Here is a 21,424-nt window from a genome sequence, read left to right as displayed (position 1 = left end):
TTATTGGCTGTGTTTTTATTCTGTGCTTTTTACTTGTTGAGCAAATGGGGGGTGCAACAAATGTATATGATTAATCAAATCTAGACAAAATATATATTTTTATGAAACTGTGTACGGAGCCACAGAAAGGGTCAAGGGGAGAATTTTTTGATGATTGCTTGTAGAGAAGAAATTACTTTGAGCAGAAATGGAATCAGAAAACAATTCTCCATTAAACTATCCGAAACAACAACCTACCTTGAAGAAGAAACCGCGACACCTCCTCTGCTCCTCCTCTGAGCCGTCCACGTCTCCCTGCTGCATCTCCAAACCATCATCCAGTGTCAGGTCCTCCAGCGTGTTCACCACTGACAGAGGAACCTCGATCAGGTTGCTCTTTGCCTGACCCGAGGCTTCTGGCTGGGTAGGGATCTCAGTGGGTGTCACCGTGAAGGTCTCCACCACAGGGTGGGCCAGAACATCTACAGCTGACTTCTGAACAGCAGGTTTCTGGTCATCTTTCTCCATGTCAGCGATCTCTGATTGGCTGTGTGCCTCTGTTTCCTGGGTTTTGGCGTTTGAATCTACTTTTGTTTGCTTTTTTTTGCTCTGCAGGTTGGGGGAGATAGGGGGTGAGTGGGCGACACATATACTGCCAATCTCCCCATCTGGGGAAAGGAGGAAATCCGCCTCCTTATCTTTCTCTCCATCTGGGGCCACTGTCTCTGGATTGGCACGCGCCGGTTTCTCCCCCATGTAAACAAAGGCACTCGCCAAAGGCTGGCAGGGGGAAAACCGCCGCAGCCTCGGGATGCTGTCGACAGACTGCGGGGCGTTCAGGACCCGGTTGAAGGGGGCCAGCTTGAGCTCGGTGGGACGCGGGGTGCGAGGACTGCGCGAGTGAAAGGAGGCAGATTTGCGCTTGATGCTGGTTGGAGAGCGGTGGGTGGAGTGAGGGGAGTCGGCGGGAGAGGAGGGTCCTGAGGAGCGAGTGACAGCTCTGTGTTTCTGTGGCGAGGGGTCCGTGAAGGGAGGGGCGACGACCCACGTCTGCTGATGCTGCTGCTCCCTCATGGCCATGATGACTTCCTGCTGCTGGGCCAGTCGCTGCATCTCGGTCTGGAGGAAGGCCAGCGAGTGGTTGAGTTTATCGATAGAACGTGTGTACTCTGTGAGGTCCACTTCTGTGAGCTGAGCCGGACTTTGTCCACCCTCCTCTCCTGCTCCTGGTGACTTTGTCCAGCAGGAGGCTGTGTTGCTTTGCTCCGCCCCATCGGGGGTGTCGGCCTTGCTCCTCCCAAATTTAAAGACAGGACTTGCTGCCTTGCCTTCTCCCTCGACTTTCCCCCCCTCCTCACCGCTCGCAGCCCCGTCCCCTTTCCTCTTCACCTGATTGAGGAACGCCGAGTGACCGATCTTCTGCCGATGCCTGGTAAAAGCAGCCTCCACTTTCTTCTTCTGCGCTTCGATGGCTTTCCGTTTCTCCTCCAGCCTCATCCTCAGCTGCACCATCTCCGTAGCCATGACTTGAGCGGGGTCATTGGGTGGAAGCTGGACAGACGTTGGCGATGCCCGGACACTAAGGGGCGCTGGGGTCGGTTGGTGGACGGGGCTGTGCTCGGGGGTCGGTGCCCAGGAGACGGATAGCGGGAGGCCAAACTCTGAGCCCTCGGGCGTGGTCTTGAGCGAGCTGCAGCTGCCCCTGCCGGAGTCCGGCGCCGATGGATTGATCTTCTTAAACTTATGCTCGGCAAAGTTGGTCAGCTTCATTCCTGAGGGGGATTTGCTCAGGCTGCTCGGGCACGGGCTCGGCGTGTCCATGTCCAGCTCCATGTTCACGGAGCAGTCCTTCAAAGAGGAATCCTCGTCTAGCAGGTCCTCTGTTCGGAGCTGGACGCCCGTGTCGACCTCGGTGGTGTCTGTGGTGCTCAAGGCTCCTTTGGAGTCCAACTCTGACACCGGCTCTAAGCCACCGGCCCCCTGTCCCTGACTGTGGAGGAAGAACCCGTTGTTGATCCCCTCCACCGGGTGCCTGCTCGGGCTGTGGATAATCTGAAGGGCCTCCTCCATGGAGGGAGCTGTTGCCATGGCGCCCTCATGTCCACTGGGAAATGCTCGCCTGCTGGGTTCCGCACCAGCTAGGCGGTCTGGGCGACCCTCCTCCTCGATGCCAATGCTCTGACCGTTCACCGGCTGGAAGGACAAGTTGCGCTTCATTCCTCTGGGCAGGTGGTGCACCTTGAAACCGGAGCCGTCGTCGGTGCTGACAGACCGGACCATTCCTCGTGTGGAGGACAGAGCAGTGGGCGCAGAGTCCTCTTTGTCGAAGGGGATGTCAAAAGACACTCCGTAAGGCCCAGACCTGAACAGAGGCACAAAAAGGAACGATAGGATTTACTTTTTATAGAAACAAATTTAAAAAAGGTTATTTAAGGAGAGACCCTTGGGGATATGATATATTTTGAGACAGTATTATGACCGACCTCTTCTCTTTGGGCCAGGTGCCGAGGTTTCCATCAACAAAAGACATTGAGGTCGACTTCCTCATGTCTCCTGCAGGACAGAAGAATACAAGGTAATACTCAATGAGCGGCTATGTGCCTACAAGAAGTCACATGGTAGTATTTAAACTTTATGGAAGAATTTGGGTAAAAGTAAATAAATCTTTCCAAAAATCACCTGAGTGTTTAGGCTGAGGTCGGAGTGGCAAACTAGAGAAGGAGAGAAAGAAAAATATTTTTTTTATACATTTTAATATATATCAATCAAATTTATTGTTTATATATGCTTACGATATATAATAAAATGAATATTTGTCTTTTTAGCTTCAATTTGTTCCGATAAGGATTTTGACAATCAGTCCCACAACAAGCATAAAGAGATTGATGCATAAAGAGCAGCTCTGTGCTAATGTGCTTTAAGAAGTTTATACATCACATAATTCATGTTATATTGATGTCACATTAATAAAACATAACTTTAACATACCTGACTCTCTCGGGACTGGGGGGTCTTTCCAGGAAGCTTCTCTTGGTTGCCTTGGAGATGGGGATGGCTGGCATATTCTTCAACAAGGAAAATGTTTCTGAGGTGACACAACAGAGAAGATCCAATGTGAGTATGTGTGTGTTTCATGTGCACCAAGGCACGATACTGATGCTGCTCTTGCTAGAGTGCAGTACTTCTACTTGCCTGTGCCTTCGCTGTCCAGCAGTCTGGGTTTCACAAAGGACGGCTTGACCACCTCGAACCACGAGAACAGCTCTGCCATGAACACCAGGTAGTTATTCTGCAGGGGAGAAGAATCAAACACATGAAGCTGTGTCACATTCCATCATTTAGCTCAACGAGACAAATGCTGCCACAGACTAATTCTGGAAGTGGGCTAAATCAACTGCTCTGTGTCTATTTCTCCAGCAGGTGTCTCTGTTGACCCCCACCACAGATAAGAGAAATATATAAATATCCTCCAGTCTGCGTTTAAATAATTCACCAACCTCGCTCCATTTCAGAGAATCCTCTCAAGAACTAGATCAATCTACAGTGCAGACGTTTATGAGGGAATATATATATTTATCATATATATATTTATCAGGCTTTTCAGCAAATATAACATTCCTAAATGAGTGAGGTTCATTTGATTGAAGTTGTTTCCTTCCTGACTCATTCCACAGACACACTTGGGTAACTAGGTGACTTGGTAACATGGCTTTTCACATGCTAGGGATAAGCCAATCATCCACTTAGTAAATAATGTCAGCAGACCTGTGGTAGTTGAGGGGAGCGATTAAAGCATTGACCTAATTTATAGATTATTTCTATTTTATAAAAATAGAGGTCAGATTTGTTATTGTTCAGCAGGTAAAGCACCAGCCGGCCTGAATTAATCAGGTGGGATCCGCTGGAGGGATTTGAACCATGGCTGTGCCGGGTTCCTGTCAAAGAATCAGGTCAACGTACAGTCTGAGGTCGAGCTGCTACTGAGGACTGCAAAGATGTCCACCTGCCAGAGTCATTGTACCCATGAGGTTACTTATGAATGTTAGATGCAAATAAAGATGTGTGAACTGTGAGACTATACATTTTTACTAGAGTAATACTAAAGTAAAAGAGTAACGAAGAAACGCCACATGGTTCATGGTTAAGCCTGCATGGCTGGCATTTCCTTTTATTGCTCTTTTTGCAAGATCTGTAAAAAAATCATTTCCATTCAGCCTCATGTTTAGTTTGAGTTTTGGGCTTTTTACTCACATTTTTGCTATCATGTGTGAAATAGTCCCAACTGTTCCTAATTGCTCTGCTTGTGTTAAATAAATATCATTATCTTGATAAATTGCATACATTCACACACTCAATATATCTCATCGTCAATTAAACATGCTTTCAGAATCAATTCTTCACCAACAATCAGGCCAATCTCATCAGTTTTTTATGGTGAACATCCCGGCACTCACTCACCCCCGCACACGCATGTGTCTATGCAAAAAAGGAGTGCAGTGAAGCAGGGACGACCTTCAGGAAACACACTCCCTCCCCGACCTCAGCGCCTGGTCTCCAGACAAAGACCATGCTGCTCAGCTCAGCTCTAAAGATTTCTGATTCACCTCATCAGCAACATTTCACTCGCCTAGACACACACTAGCACACACTAGCACACACACACACCAACACACACATTGTACATACACCCATTAAGCCCCGAAACTGCAGCCCAAAAGCTCACCAGGAGGGGCAGAGGCAATTAACACTAGCAACACTCATCTCCCCTGAGTGCTACTGCAGCATTTTTACATTTGTCCCCCTCTTTTGTCTTTCCCTCCCACGTGCAGAGCGGCACAAGTCTGAGAAGCTGCATGTGTCTGTGACAGAATCTCCTTCAGGTGGAGGAAGGAGTAGAGCACATCGAACCAAAGTGATTCAAGTCAAGTAGCAAAAAATCGAATTATTGTCTTCATACAAACTGAACAGATGCAGTTAAATCTTTCTTTAGTGGGTCAGTTAAAAGTGTGTTATCGTCTTTTTCAACCCATTTTCTTTTCCTCTACGTGGATGAACACAGATTTTCAAACAAACACTTGAAGCTGTGGTTACCTTAGTCTGTTCAGCATTTGAAGAACTCCCATGGTTGAGATGGAAAACAGGGGAAGAGACACAGAGAGACAAAAACCTCCTCTCTTCTGTTCAGTCCAGACTGGTGGCTGTAATCCACCTTCACTTCTCTCTTCCCATCTGTGCATCCGACTACTACTGACACACCAGGTGTGAGGGTGTATCGCTTAATACCCCCCCCCCCCCCCCCCCCGTCAGCAGCCACTACGTCCCCACTGACCGGCGTTTCTACCTCGTGGGCTGCAGCGTTGCCAGATCCCAGCGTCAGACTGTGTCACTCTTAGAATGAAAACAGGAACCTGATTGGTGATCACTAAGAGCTCACAGGAGGAGGGAGGGGGGTTAATTCACCCTGGGGGAAGGGCATAAACAGCACACACATGTACCATGCATGCACACACTCACACACACACACCATTTAACGTTTTAACGCACTGGCTGTATGAAAACCTCACATGCTTGCAAATACAAAACAGCAGGTCCCACTCCTACAAACTGTATTGTCCCACTCAGCAAGACACCAGGACCCACAGACACACCCTGAGCGTCCGCAGGGCATTAATGTCAACAATCACTGGGCCAGAAGGTTGATTAAAGGATCTAGGCCCTGCACACAGACTCACTCCAATCTGGAAAACCCACGATTTACTGCCAAGTTAATCAGGCTGCCCTCAGCTGCCCGTCAGAAAAACAGTTTACTCTCTAAGAGAAGAAAAGGGAAATATAAAAGAGGCCAGAGAAGAACTGAGGAGCGTATCATGAAATATTCTAGAACCCTAACTAACCCCTGCACCTCTTATTTGCTAGTGATCTAGATACTGAGGTCTTTCTATTTCTATGTAAAAGTATATCAGCTAATAGGAACTAGCTCATCATCATATTACTGCTGCACATCCCAGTGTAACACACACATCCCTCATTGCTGATGTGCTGTAAATACACAATGTATGTGTGTTAGCTGCCTTCCTCACAGTCACCTCAGCATGTCCACTGAACAAAATATAAGTAATTAGGCAAAAACCCAAAGCCGGTGAATTTCATTCCTCCTCCTCCTCGGGTCCACAGATGGCAATTTAGATGGACTGTGAATTAATTAGACAAAGAGCCAGTAGATGGGAGTGTGTTGACATGATTCACTGTCCCCGTGTCCATTAGGAAGGAATGGCTTTCAGTAGTATTCTGAGGTTTAGGGGGTTGGGATCTATTGTCTCTTATTGATGCACACTGAGCTTCATAATCTCACTTCCCATTTTCTGCACCTACTGAATGTCTGTGTCTTCAGATAATACGATAAAGTGTCAGAATCCCATCAGCTTCAGTTTGCTCATCGTGTTTAAAATGAACTGAAGTGTCTCCTCTTAGGATTATCTGTCAGGTTTCTTTTCAGTTTTGTGGTTTGATGCTCTCCCTATTGTTGCTGCTCAGCAACAACAGAGTCCTGGCAAATGATAATAGCTGTTTAATTACAATCTATAGAAAAATCTAATAAAAAATCAATAAATAAAATCTGCAGATTAATCAATCACAATTTCAATATCATATAGTCCTTAATATAGTTTATATTTTAATTGAGAACCACCAGGGCCCAACAATCTCCTTATGTAACCACATTTTAATTCATAAGATCAAGACCTTTTTTTGGGAATCTGTGACAAATTACACACACTCATCATATTAGTCCTATAATATATTGTGATTTTTTTTATTTTATAAAAAAAGTTAATTATTCTATGTAAAGTCAATTGAAATGTTGAAAATTGCTCTATTCCACATGTTTAAATGGAACTGGATCAATCCCTTTATCGGCACCAATATCCTATGAGTTCTTTCTTGACCATTACTGCTTCCTTCCAGTTGTGTGGTAATCCATCCAGTAGTTTTTGTCTAATCTTGTTTACAATCAAAGCGACAGATAAACGAAAAGGGGTGAAACACAACCTCATTTTTAGACGTTATAATCTCCAATTGGATCTGACGGGAGAACAAGCACCTAGACGCTTTCAGCCAAGTGTGATATTTGTCATTGTTGTGTGTTTGTCTGTGTTTGTTTGTGTGCACACGTGTCAGTGACGGACGAGTCTAAACACGTCTCGTTTCTCTTCTTTCCCACCTCAGCCTCCTCTCTAAACTCTGTTATTATCACATATACTCGTCTCCTCTCTCCCGTTTCCCATTTCTCCTGCTTCAGCACCTCCCCTCCCATGTGACATCTCAGCTCCATCTCTATAATAAGGTCTTCATTAGTATAAAGGGCCACGACGCGCAGTCTACCTGGAAACTGGGTCAAGGTTGCTGACTCTGACTGGTTCAGTGTGTGATGCAGTTCTGCTGCTGTGCTGTTTATCCCCTGTGAAGCCGGTGTCAGCAAAAACACTGATACATGCTGGTTCACAGGACTCACATTCCTACCATGTTGTGTGTTAAGTTGGTGATTTTGACCTCTGTTTCGTTTTATGTTAAGCAATCTGAGAAGATAATGTTTTTGACAACAGCATGTTACTATAACATTAGTACAAATATACAATGACTGGGCCTGTTACCGAGCACCTGCTATTTTACTTGCAGTAGTTTTATATTGTTTGTAAGAGAATTTAAAGATTGTTGAGTGAAGTGTTCTACTTTCTCCTCTGTTATTGCTTCTTGTGCCCGTTGTTTGTTTGTCTGTCTGAGCAGGATTACCCAAAAACTACTGGATTGATTCCGTGAGATTGTGGCGGGAGGGGGCATGTGACAGGGGAGAGCCAATGAAACTATGAAGCGAACCCAGGAATTGTTTTTCACCCTCGCTTTCTGATGAAAACATCAAATGTGATTTGCATCGGCACAAAAAAAAATTCTAATTGTTTACGGAAATATTAGGACTATTACGTTTCTCATCAATCCCCAGAATGTTTGGCCAACTCACATATTAAATGTAAAGGAGAGAAACACGGCTAAATGACTGAATGCTGATGTTTGTCTAGTGACCTTTATCTTATCTGCTGAGATCCACAGTCCTGCAGGGGAGGACGAGCTGAGGTGACAGGCAGACAAAGTCAAACTCATCCAGACGCATCAACTCTTTTTAACAACGTATGAAGCTCTAAGGCAAAAAAAATACATTTAGACAGACACACAAGAACGGGCAAAAATACACAACACCAAACCATCAGACAAATGCTCCCATATCCAGACTGCGGTCGCCTTAATGATTTTTTATGAAACAGAATAGTGGCATTGACTGTTTTAGGGGGTGTTGTTGGAACTGTGGACTCCAGTGTCAATTATAGCTGCTTTATGAAAAGGTCAAATTCCCTGTAGCAACACAATTAAATGCTTTATATGTGCACACAGCAACTGACCAAGAATACAAATGTATAAAAAAATACTAAAATAACAAAGAAACATTTCTGAGCCATTAAATGGTGAGCTTTTCAAAAAATTAAGAGCCATTTTTCCCCTTTAGTGAAAGTACCGAAAGTAGGTAAGGGAAGGAGAAGGAAAACTAGAAGGAGGATTAGAGCTGGAAATTGTCCCTTTTTGAGACAGACAGCATTTCAGCCCCTTGTCATCTCTGCCAGTCGAAAAACAATAAAGTTTTCTGACTAAATAGCTGATGTCAAATTGAATTGTGGTGAGAAAGAAAGAAAAGTAGGACAGGGCGTGACTTTACTGTGAAATACAGCGTCCTTGCTCTTTCTCTTCCACATGCACTGCAGCAGCATCACACATTTATATACCGTGAAACTGCAAATCAATAATCCCATATCACACATACACGCACAGTGGGGGCATGGACGTCACAAGAGAGGTGTGTGAATGAACACAAGATAAAGTGAGAGAGAAGGAGTGAGTCAGTGAGAGAAGCACGGTGACTGATAGAGACATATCAGGGACAGAGAGACAGAGAAGGATGGGACAAAATGTGACTCACAGAAACTTAGAAACTAAAATGAAACAGGGTAAAGAAAGATGAGAAGGACACTAAGACAAGGAAGGAAATAATGGACCAGGAATGAAATGTAAATGAAAGAAAAGAGAGCGTGTGAGAAAAGACATGTTAAGAGAGCAGGCTGCGTGCAGCTCTCCAAGCCTGTGGTCGCTGAAGACAGAATAGTTGGGAGTGATGGTTTTTCCACAGCATGAGTCACCACGCTGACCAACAGAGCTGCTACACTCCTGCTTCATTCAGCCTCTCTAACTGGATCCTGTGCCATCTGCTTCTCTAATTTGTTAAGTCAAAACTCCCTGAATGAATTTACACAAATGGGATTTGTGTCGGCTTATGGAAACAACCATTAACTTCACATTTGACCGTTTGGATTTGTGTGTTATTCTGTAATTGTGCCAACTAAGACCTGTACTTGATCTTTTTTGAAAGAAGAAGAACAGTGTATATGAGGTCACATTAGTGGTTTTTCCACTACCTACCATTGGTATATAGCTCTTTTCTGTGGACACACACATACAGGCTACAGTTCCAGTGTCATAGTAGTTCAGCTGTGTGAATCCTGACAGATATTTCTACGAGACTGTAACGACTCTTACAAACTGACTTTCAGAGCAATTTCAGAGGGGATGTCTCGATGTCGACCAGACCGGATTAGTTTCATAAAACATGTGTCAGGTCCGAGCTTTTCCACGATGTCATGTGACACACTTTTTTTCCTCTGCACATTTTGAGATTTAGAAAGAACAGAAAGTGTCTCAAAGCTCAAATGATCAAACCAGCTGCTGCCTCAAAATACAAACTCTCACACAGGGAAAGAAATTTAACAACAACTTAGTAGAGTGCATCCCTCAGCCAAGGGCCCGTTCCCTTCAATTTAAAGAAGCGGCACCAAATTTCACACACTCATAGTTATCAAGACAAAATAATGAACTGGCTCCGCCCCTGATCCGGATCAACACTAAAACTGAAAGGGTTCTTCTCTGACCTATCACACACTCTTCCACCACCAAGTTCCATGGAAATCCATTAAGTTAACAAAAAACTAACAAAAAAACGGACTGATGAAATCATGCCCTTCTTCGTGGAGCTAATTGATACAATTCACTAAGGCTTTCAACATATTCTAAAAAGTATAAATTATTAAACATCTCTCAACTGATGGTTCCGATCTGTAAAAACGCATTTTCTTCACTTACTTACCAACTAAACTTAAAAGGTTTAAGACAGGATGGAGGATGAAATGTCAAACTTAATGGTTGACATTTGAATTGTGGCATTTAAACGCTCTGTGCAGTAGAGATGATGGGTACCTTGATGGTGGAGGAGGCGTAGAGCATGTCCTCCAGGCTGAAGTGGCAGCAGCTGTTCAGGTTGTCTTTGCAGAAGTCCTGAATGAGCTGCAGGTTGTGGAGCCGATCGGCCAGCGTCATGTTCTCCTTCAGACACACATCTGGGGGGGCAGAGGGAGCCATCGTGAGTCAGGGTCAGGGTGGTCAAAGTAAAAGCTCTAAAAAGAGGGGCTCTGGTTGTAAAGTGCTGCTGGTGGTGATGCTATGATCAGAGATGTGTGAAAAAGAGTGTTGGGGATATTTCAGTTAAGAGCTGCCGAGGTGTGTCGGTGTAATGGTTTGTAGATGACCGACCAATCACGACTGGGTCACATCAACCAGTGGGTGGAGCCGTGAGTTAATGCATTTAAAGATGTCGACTGATTGATCTTTTGTTCTCCTGTTGTTTTCAGTTCAGATGAGTGATTGTGTGAGTTCAGCTCATTGTTGTTATAACTTTATCAGCAGGTCGATGTGATTGTGTGGAGACTGATCTTTGCTCATATAGCTGAAGCTTGGGGGTGGACAAAGAGACACAACTCTGTATCACTCACTGGGACTCTGCATTTGCTGGAGTCAAATTTAAGTATTCAACACAGAAAATGTATGAGAAAACCGCTCAGATTATGTTTCTAAAGTTACTGGAATCAGAAACATGTCATTACTTTCCATTCAAGTCTCAACGAACAGCGAAAAAAGGAGAAGAAAAAAAGTTTGGAAGGTTGAAAGATTCAACAACTATAGTTTTTGTTTTAATTTTGTTTTTCAAAAGACCCTGTCCTCTTTAGCATTTTGTAGCAGTACCTGATGGCCAGCAAAATACCTCACTCAACTCTAAAACCACTCAAAATCTCGGGCTGTATGTGAGAATGCAAATGTACGGGTCAGTTGCTCTGCACATTTCCTGCCAGGCCCCCAAGTAAAATGTCTGAGTGAGCCCCTGTGAGAATACAGCAGTTTAAAGTGAGGAATCTGAAGATGTCACCTTGAAAATACAATGAGATTCTAGAGCTTTTTTTGCTAATAACACAAACGTGTTATTGCCACAGCGGAGTTCATGCGTCATGTCCTGCCTCCTGCTGCACTACCCAGACGCCCCCCCCCCCCCCCCCCCCCCCTCCTGCCGCATTGTGCATATCTTAGCGGCAAAGTTCATGTCTGAACACGGTTTAAACAGAGAGCTTCCCTCAGACCCACCCAGCTACCTACCACCCCGACTCCTTACCTTCCAGCGGGAGCAGCTGAGGGCAGTAGAAGTGCAGCAGAGCACCCAGAGCCGAGCCGTCTGTGCTGTCCTTCAGCAGGTTGTCCAAGGGGGGGATCCAGGGGCCTGACAGGGTCGAGGCCTGCTCCTTCCTGTACCGGGCCTGCGTAACATACAACACCAACGTTACCTTTGCCATCTACATCTACATCTACATCTACTGTACGTCTACATCTACATCTACATCGACATCGACATCTACATCTACATCTACATCTACATCGACATCGACATCTACATCTACTGTACGTCTACATCTACATCTACATCGACATCGACATCTACATCTACATCTACTGTACATCTACATCTACATCACATCCACATCTACATCAACATCGACATCTACATCTACTGTACGTCTACATCTACATCTACTGTACGTCTACATCTACATCTACATCTATATCTACATCGACATCTACATCTACTGTACATCTACATCTACATCACATCTACATCTACATCGACATCTACATCTACTGTACATCTACATCTACATCTACATCACATCCACATCTACATCAACATCGACATCTACATCTACTGTACGTCTACATCTACATCTACATCTACTGTACGTCTACATCTACATCTACATCTATATCTACATCGACATCTACATCTACTGTACATCTACATCTACATCACATCCACATCTACATCTACATCTACATCTACATCTACTGTACGTCTACATCTACATCTACATCTACATCTACATCTATATCTACATCGACATCTACATCTACTGTACATCTACATCTACATCTACATCACATCCACATCTACATCGACATCTACATCTACTGTACGTCTACATCTACATCTACATCTACATCTACAGCCACTATAGGGGAAGGAGTTGTCATGTACAGTGTAATGGTGCGACAGTGGCTACAGCTGTAACTATAATGTCTCTTCAAAGCAGCAGCGACACTTTTAAAACGCAATGAGGCGTCTCTGGATCTATTCATGTATGAAGGTAATTGAACGCCCCTGGATCCTGACAGCATGGGCACCACGATGTTTCAACTGTTAACAACAGACAGAGTGAGCCCGCTGAGAGGAGACAAACACCCACTGCTGCAGCGAGCACGGCGGCACCATTGATTTTTCCAGATGGCGTGCGATCTAATGTTTGGATAAAGATCTAAATGAATAGCCTCTCGACATGCAGAGTAGTTTAAATACAACTTATGGAGACCAAACTGCTGTGTCAAGTGTCAGTAACAGCGTGTGCATGGATATAAGGATATCTACACATTCGTACAGTGCAGAGAGGCAAGAGGCTCTGCAGTGAGTGCTGCTGCAAAGACTCTCTCTCTCTGTGATATTGTTTCATGCAAAATGCCCCCCAATGTCCCATCTGTTCAAATAAAATTCTAATAACTGGAAGCTTTTTTCATTTTTTGGTTAATCTGTTTGGACCCCTTCAGTGACTTCCTGAGGGTTTCTTGCTCCACTGACAATAACCTTGTTAGCATAAAAGGAAGTAGTGTTTGGGAAGCGTTCAAATACACATACTCCTTTTTAAAACCTTGGATTTCAATAAATGTAACCTTATATTAAGAAGCAATTCATAGAGATTCTAAAGGGAAAACTAATGACGTGCACTCTGCTGCTGTCTCTTGTCAAATAACTATATTTAAAGACGTTTTAGAATGTAGTTTCTTATTTTTGCTGCGTTTAACACAATGGATCACTTCCTCTTGAAACTAGGGATGATTAAGAGAAGCAGTATTTAAGTAACAGTGAGTCACAGGCTGATGCACACTCGTAATGAAACAATGGCAAACAAGACAAATGGAGGCGGGAGATGAAAGAGCGTCGACTTACAGGCACAAGCTTCATGTACCACTTGGTTGGAGACTGCAGCGGCGTAGCAACAGACAAAACAACAAAAACAACAACAACAACAACAACAACAGAGAAATACCTGTTAGTGAGATTAGTTGGTAATGCGATTAGCAATACAAGGAGAGACATGACAGGTGTGAGGAAGCAGAGAGGAGTGTGAAATTGAGTTTTATGTAATGTGGTGTGGAGTTTTCAGTATAAATCTGAGGCTTCAATGCAGAAAATAGAATAGAATAGAACAGAATAGAAAAGTTTATGCCCTGGATATCTCCTAAATCTCATCAGTGTGAAAAGTAAAACAGAGGAATAATTTCCAACCACATTTAAAACAAAGAGACTGAACCATTAGACGTCAGGTGACCTTTATTTGAAGCCTGAATGTAACTTGTGCTCGACACATCAGTTGTACTACTTCATATCATAAGTGCTGTCAGTTCACAATTAGGTCTGGTACGAATTATAAAGTATTGTCAGCAAGATCTTGCAAAAACTTCTTCCAGGAAACTTTGTGGAGGGATGGGACCTGACCCCAAACTATAAACTGAGGACGTGTTGAGACAGTGACTTGTGTTGAAAGGTGAAAATTTGAAATAAAATAGAAAATCACAAAATGTATTTCACTGTCGCTAAAGAGAAAGAAGCCAGTGACCTACAGCAGTTACAGGAAAACCCAATAAAATTCCCACAGTGTTAATATAAAACCAAACTGTCAGCTCTCCACTGACTGTGTAAGCTGATTCCAGCAGAAGAGAGGCTTCCCTCAGTACCGGCTCGTTCTCACACAACCTGCAAGCATCAAAGCACTAAATGTAAGTGTCCCTCAGTGGCGGGTGAGTCCTCAGCTTCAAAGGGGAAGCTGTGACTGGTGAGAAAATACAGCAGCTTTGTACCGACACCCTCCAAAGTAAAGGTAAGGAGAGGCTGAGAAGATCAATCATCGCTTGCTTGGATTCTCCCGTCACAACTGTGTGAATGGTAATGTGAGCCTGATGCCGTCAGTGGAAGACACTGGAGTTAATTCAATCTACATCATATTAGTTAATCAATCTTATCTATTTGCCAGTGAATGGAGCCTCTTTGAAACTGATACCACAGCTTGAATGTGACTAAAGTGACACATAGCAGGCTTCTCATTAAATAAACAGATAACTGACGGGTCAGATTATAGTTTGCAGGAGAAATGATTGAAGAGCATAATCTGTATATTTATGTTCTTTTCACCATATCATGTGGACAGTGATAGTGAGGGAATACTTGACATGTCTGAGTTACTTCCATTGTCATAATTTCAGAAAAGGGCAGATTCCTGGACTTCCTGACTTGAAAACCCTATTCTCTGTAGGGCACTGACATTCACACAGTATCTTTAAAGGCAGAGAGCGGGACAGACCAACTCTGCCCTCACTTCACCTCTCCACACCACGCAGCTCAAAGGCTGCCCCCCGCCAACACATGACCTCACAAAGTCAATGCTGACTCACAGGACAAGTCGAACATCCCGTTGGCGCGAGGGGAGAATGGCACGAGATTCTGCCATTTGCCAATAAAATGTCACAGTATGTCTGCATAATTTTTTTTTATGATGTATCCAATCTGAGCAGACTTGGGCTTTATTAGGAGGTGGGGGGGCCTTAAAGAGACAGGAGCTAAAACCAATTTGGGGTTTTGATAAATGACCTGTTACCACCTATTTTCAATGTAGTTTTTCTGAACACACAACTCCAAACCTCACTTCCTGACTGACTGCATCTGAAGTAACGATTTGACCGAGGGACACTCAGGGTCAGACAATTTAAAATCTGATAAAATCACCAATCAAACCCCTGGGGAGAGGAAGGGTCCTAATCCATAATTTTCTTGGACACACACAGACACACACCAGACACTCACACACACACAGACACACACACACACGCACACACACACACACACACACACACACAGTAAAAGTACTTCTATATTTACACACACACCCCACCCAAACCCACTTCAATCATCTTGTGACTCTGCCTCTTCCCGTCAAAGTTCATCCTCTGAAGCCAGACATGTCCAGTTGAGCTGCAGCTCAGCTTTGGCAACTTAACAGGATTAGTCCTTCTCGTCTCTGTCCTGACGCTGCCCCCCCTCCCCCCCCACCACCACAACCCAATACCCTCCACCCACTCTCACCTAATAAAAACACAGTTGCCCTAGTAAAAGCTCCACTGTCTTGTTCTCAGAGGATACATGTCTCTCTCTTACGTCTAACCGAGGAAGAAGCTGCCTGTGTGACTCACACTGCAGTCGCACTGCAAAGACAGAAGAGGGGGTGAGGGGGTGGGGGCTGGGGGCTGGTTTGGGGAGAGATGGGGGAGTCAGAGTGAAGGTAGATGGAACTGCTTATCAGCAAACCCATATTTTGTGCATATGAGTGCAGTTTGAGTAGCAGAAAAAATGTTCTCTACAAATCCTGAAAACTGAATCACCTTGTTCTGATTGGAAGTGACACCCCCCTGTCCTTCACTGGGACAAACAACTGATGTTATTGTGAGAACAGCCCAAATAAAAAGGGTTTTGAAGCCAGCAGAGGCAAATCTTAATAAAACATTTCCTCATATTCACAAACTAATCTTTAAACACTTTGTCAACAGAAGAAAAATACAATAAATACGGTTTGTTGCAGAGGCAGAGAATGGCCGTGGGTCATAAGCATAATAAGATGGTTTCATCTCCCTCTAGTACAAATTATGTTCATAATTTACATTTTGTCACTGATATCCACATGTTTAATGGACATTCAGAGACTTGGCACTTGCACCATAACGAACAGTAAAATTATAAAAACTCCCGACATCTAAAAGGAGATGGATAAATGATGAATCAGCATTATTAAATTGAAATGGCCAGAGCACTGTCTGTGTTTCTCCTGCCAACGAGTGGTTATTACACAACGTCTCCTGCTGGAGGCAGCAAGGACTTTAGTTCAGACAATAATGAAAATTCAAAACCTGTCCTGACTACAAAGCATGCAGAGTGGTTTTAACATGGTCCAACAAATATCAGGTTATGGGTTTTTAATTCTGATCGAAAAACTTTTCATGACTTTTTTGTGATGCACCAAGTTGAGACACAGAATGGTTTTACTTTATTTTAGCAACTGCAGGGGGACACACTGTTCTTACACAAGTGTGATTTAATTAATCCAAGAGGTTTAATGCACAAACAAAGATTTCTATCATTTTAGGTAGTTTTAATCTAACTGAGGTTTGTTTGAGTGAAGTTTGGATTTATTAGTTTGTTTATGCTATAAAAAGAGGTCGAGAACACGTATCAGAAAAACCTTGATACAGCAGCAACAACACGTTCTCCACTGCGTGAACTCTGGCTCCAAGTGATGTCACAAGCTTGAAATGGCCTGAATAGTTTTGTAAGTGGAGGAATGTCAGATGAAACTTTGGAAAGATTTCTTGTCTATTAAGCATTACAAAATTCTAGTGACCATATGATGTCACTTAATTTTGACTCAGCTTCGGCAGTGTGTGCATCTCCCTGTGTGTTTGTGAGGGACAGCTGAAGCATGCAGTGCTGCGTCTGCACACTGACTGGTCACATCAGCATCAAGCGCCACACCCCTGGGACTGAGATGGAAAACACACACATACACACATGCACACACACGCACACACACTCGTACAAACCCACACGCACACACAAACTGCAGTGCTCCCTTTCAGCTCCCTGCGTGATTGAACACGTGGGACAATGTTTCCCCTGAGGTTAACTTTCTAGCCGAGTGTCACAGTGTGCAGCCTGACCTGTGGCAGAGGAAGCCGGGAAAAGGAGGCGTGACCCGAAACAGTCGTGGGGGCGATGAAAAGAGTGCGGGGGAGTCGAGTGCAGATCAAACGAAAAGGCAACTTCACTTGGTAGAAACTAATGAGGCAAACACAAGAGGGAGACGAGCGGGCTGCTGCTCATCCTCGTGGTTATCTAACCAACACGTGTGGCTCATGACTTTCACGGGTCAGTGAGACTTGTTCAAACCCTCTGCATCATGCGAAAAAACCACAGAGAGGTCACTGCTTTCCAATCCAATGAAATCAAATGTAGCTGAACTGGTAGCTCGCAACCAAGCCATAGAGATGAAGCTGCTTTTAGACATTCAACACACTCTGGACATTTTACAAGGGCATCAAATGTCTGAGTCAGTCACTGCCAGCCTAGAAATAAATGTCAGAGCTCATTGAAGAATCCAGCAGGTTAATGTCCGGATGACTCACAGCGATCGAGTGGGCTTGTCGATGACGTTTCTAACGGATGAAGGATGTGAAACCGGAAGACTACAAATATCTGAGAATCTGATTAGAGCAAGAGCCTTGTTTTACTAACAGGCTGATATATAAGAGCTTGTGTAAATTGTTATTTCTAATTATTTTGGTGTCAGAATAATATATTATCGATTGAATAATGACAAAAAATATCATTATTGTGATTTGCTGTCAATACTGAAAAGAAGCAGTGGTAGGGTTCCACAATACAAAGCTAAGACACAAATTACTCGATCTTACATCACCACTGAAACATCCAAATCACAGTGAATACCAGCACTGTAGATGATGTAATGTATGAATGATACACATTAACCTAATATGCTGTTCCGTGGGATTTAAAACTGCTTTATGTGCAGTGAATGAACAAATACATAATTCAGTGGATCAGTGAATGATTTATTGTGAAGGCAGGTTCTACTGAGCACAGATTACCCTTGTAACCCCGAATACACAACCCAGGCCACCCCAGCCTGTCTTATGGCATTAGAAATGACTGCTTATTGAACAAATATGGGCTGTGGGCCGGACCCTGAACATGAGTGATACAGCACTAAATGACTTCTGGGCAAATTAGACTATAAAGTGTCGTGTATATTCGTTAGAGTAGATCATGCTGGTACGTGCCATAAGCACAGAGACAGGCTTTTCATTTTATGATGCCTATCTTCTGGACTCTCAAACATTCTCAGAGAGCCCTCCAGATGTTTACTTTGTTTGCTCTCTAACTCTTGAGGATGACCTTTGACTTCGGGTGTTATCTCCGACCATCTGGTGGATGGATGCAAATGGAATGTGCTTGACCAATGTGTCTACATGTTCGGACACAAAAACGTGCCCTTATTTAGTTAAACATTCCATAGGGGACGTCATTTACCTGAAGTCAAGGGCGGAACCAATGTCCCTATATAACTGTGTGTAAGACTCCTGCAAGTCAGATTTCACTATTTGGCTTGTGAATCTCCGGGTTTCTAGAGGCCCGTCTTGACCGGTGAAACTTCTGTGTAATAAACTTTGTTATACTGAAAATACTTGGTCTTCGGAGTCCTTCCCTCATCATCAACAACTTCGACAACACTCTGCCGTTTGAAAGATACAGCAAAAGCACTGATCTGCTGGTGAAGCGACAAATACAGCGAGTGAAGCATGTCCAGACATCAGGGTGAATAAAGCTGTTCTGATATTAGAGATGTAGCCTGGATTTCTCCCTCGTTTCCTTTCATAAATACGGATTGAGCTTCCTCTAAAGCTCAGTGTGTGTGAGTGAGAATTTCTTCGATTGCAGCTGAAGTTTAACAGCTTTGAGTCCCGTCGAGGAAACTGGTCTCGGATATCAAAGAGACGCAGAAGCCTGGGACAAACACTGTCAGTCAAAAGACGACTGCTGCTGTAAATCCATTAAGTGTAGCCGGGGATTTCAGTTCACTCGGTTGAAACTGTCCATCTGAAGTGTCTGTATGTTCATGTGAAGAATTAAAGCTGTGTGAGAAAAGGAAAGGAGAGGAGAGGAGAGGAAAGGAAAGATGAGGAAAGGAAACTCACCCGAGGACTCTCCGCAGGCTCCTCACTCTGCGTCTCCTTCTTCCTCAGCTCCTGAGCCACGGTGTCTTTCAGATATTCATTCACCTGGGAGAGGGAGTACAAACAAGTTTAACTTCAATGAACCAGTGGCAGCATTAATAAGGAATATCCAATAAACCAAAACTGTTCCTTCATCTTCAATTCATATTGATCTTATTCAAAGAGGAATCAAGAGTAATCACATTAAAATTGTATTAATTTTACTATTAAAATCGAGCCTCTATAGTTAATTCAGAGTTAATATTGAAAGTTTAGCATCCATAATAGTAGCATTTAAACAGTAGCATACAGTCAATATTAAAGGATTTAATTGTATTTCATTTGATTATAGAATAAACAGTTATGACAATAGCGTGACCAGGCTATTAATTGTTTTTCATAATTTAACTTTAACACTTTTATTAAAGGATAGAACTATAGATGTCTGTGTTTAACGTCATACATTGTGAGAGTGACATTTAAATTCAACCAGAGTCAAATTGAACTGAATCTAATTTAAACTCATTCAATCGTTAACTTTGGACAACTTGTCTCTGAAGCTAAAGAAGAAATCTGGATCAAGTTAAAGCAGAAATCAGTTTTTTAAGCTGGTGGATTTTGGACCTTTTAGAACGCACAGGGACTCCAGCAGAGAACCATATGTCCGAGCAGTGGGACTCCACGACCACACCTCCTGTTAGATATAGTGTGTGTGTGAGTGTGTGTGTGTGTGTGTGTGTGTGTGTGTGTGTGTGAAGCTCAGAGCTGGCAGCAGCCCAGAGTTCCTACCAGAAGAATGTAAACAGACCGTGTAGCTCTGTTTGAAGGAGTCGGAACCATCTGTACATTCAGGCCATGAGGACGGCCACTTCCTTACCATTCCAAAACTCTGATTCACACAGAGCAAGGTGTAAAAGGTATTGCGTGTGATATTTGCTGTCTTAACACACTTTACGAAATTGTTTAAAAAGCTTGTAGCTCCTGAAAAGACATAGTAATACTAAATAACCTCATAAAATCTACATCCATAGTAATGTCATTCCCAACCAAGCAGCAGATTTGGGCATTATTAGAGGCAGCCATGTTTTTTACAGTCGTCCAAACTGGACAAACTAACACTTTTGAGTTTTTATAACAACTGAAGGCTACCACAAATAATTTGAAACTTCACCACTAGATGTCACTAAATCCTACACACTGAACCTTTAAGTGTAGCTACTCTAAAACAATGGACTTCATCTGTTATGGTTGACACTCATACATACTAATTCTATAATTGGTTGATATACACATAATTACTAGTTGATGAATAATTAATAAAGGACAGAAGATGTTGCTTAACCGCACCTTCACCCAATATGATCAGTACTAGTCTTTAAAAGTCAACGTGTCAAAGTGTCATAGGTGAGGGCCAGTAGCCACAAGGACCTGGAAATGCTAACAGACGTCCACCATGAAAAGAAAAGGTTCAAAAGTTTCACGTAACTTTGTTGTATTCTCATGTTTCCTGTTTATCCTGTTTCTATAGTCCTACACACACAATGAGTCAAGGACAAGCTATACATGACATGTATAGAAAAACACATGTCAATCTCAGTATCAGTAACAAAGTGGAACACGCCAACTGCAGCATTGTGTTCTCATTTGTTCTGAGTTCACCTGTGCTCTTCAGAAAGTCACCGGCCTCAGGGCTCAGGGGCGGGCTGGAATTGTGTGTGTGTGACAGATCTGATGGAATTTAGGTCAGGTTAGCTCAAGCTCTCTTGTGTACAGAGGGTGCACAAGTCGTCAGCTTTGACAGACGATGAACCAAAATGGCTTACCTGAAATCTATGTTTATCTACCTGTTCCCTCTGTTGTTTGTTCATCTGTTTTGTTGTATTATTAAATTGAAACTTATGTTTCCGTTTTTCACATCAATCCCTTTGTAATAAAATTGCACATGAAAAAAAATCAGTAGAAGTGACTTATCCTATGCATATAATCTTAACTATATGGGAGTTATAAATTATTATTTCTAACAAAATAATGTATTGAAATTATAGTAAAATGTTCTCAAATTGTACAATATGTGAATCATTCCTTT

At 43.3% G+C, this 21,424-nt stretch overlaps 1 protein-coding gene across 1 annotated transcript in view; it reads right to left on the bottom strand.

The window, feature by feature from the left end:
- camsap2a (calmodulin regulated spectrin-associated protein family, member 2a) overlaps positions 1-21,424 on the bottom strand; it is a 45,589-nt gene that overhangs the window by 6,990 nt on the left and 17,175 nt on the right. The window contains exons 4-12 of the mRNA XM_053431461.1: positions 19,321-19,404; positions 13,451-13,483; positions 11,573-11,714; positions 10,330-10,469; positions 3,172-3,268; positions 2,968-3,064; positions 2,659-2,690; positions 2,463-2,532; positions 238-2,341 (exon numbers count right to left, since the gene is read on the bottom strand). Coding sequence (XP_053287436.1) covers positions 238-2,341; positions 2,463-2,532; positions 2,659-2,690; positions 2,968-3,064; positions 3,172-3,268; positions 10,330-10,469; positions 11,573-11,714; positions 13,451-13,483; positions 19,321-19,404 — 2,799 coding nt within the window. The remainder of the gene's footprint in view (positions 1-237; positions 2,342-2,462; positions 2,533-2,658; positions 2,691-2,967; positions 3,065-3,171; positions 3,269-10,329; positions 10,470-11,572; positions 11,715-13,450; positions 13,484-19,320; positions 19,405-21,424) is intronic.

The sequence above is a fragment of the Pleuronectes platessa genome, chromosome 9 (genome assembly GCF_947347685.1).
Source record: "Pleuronectes platessa chromosome 9, fPlePla1.1, whole genome shotgun sequence".
NCBI classification, from domain to species: domain Eukaryota; kingdom Metazoa; phylum Chordata; class Actinopteri; order Pleuronectiformes; family Pleuronectidae; genus Pleuronectes; species Pleuronectes platessa.
Note: the sequence above shows the minus strand (reverse complement) of the source record. Positions and strands in the feature narration are given on the sequence as shown.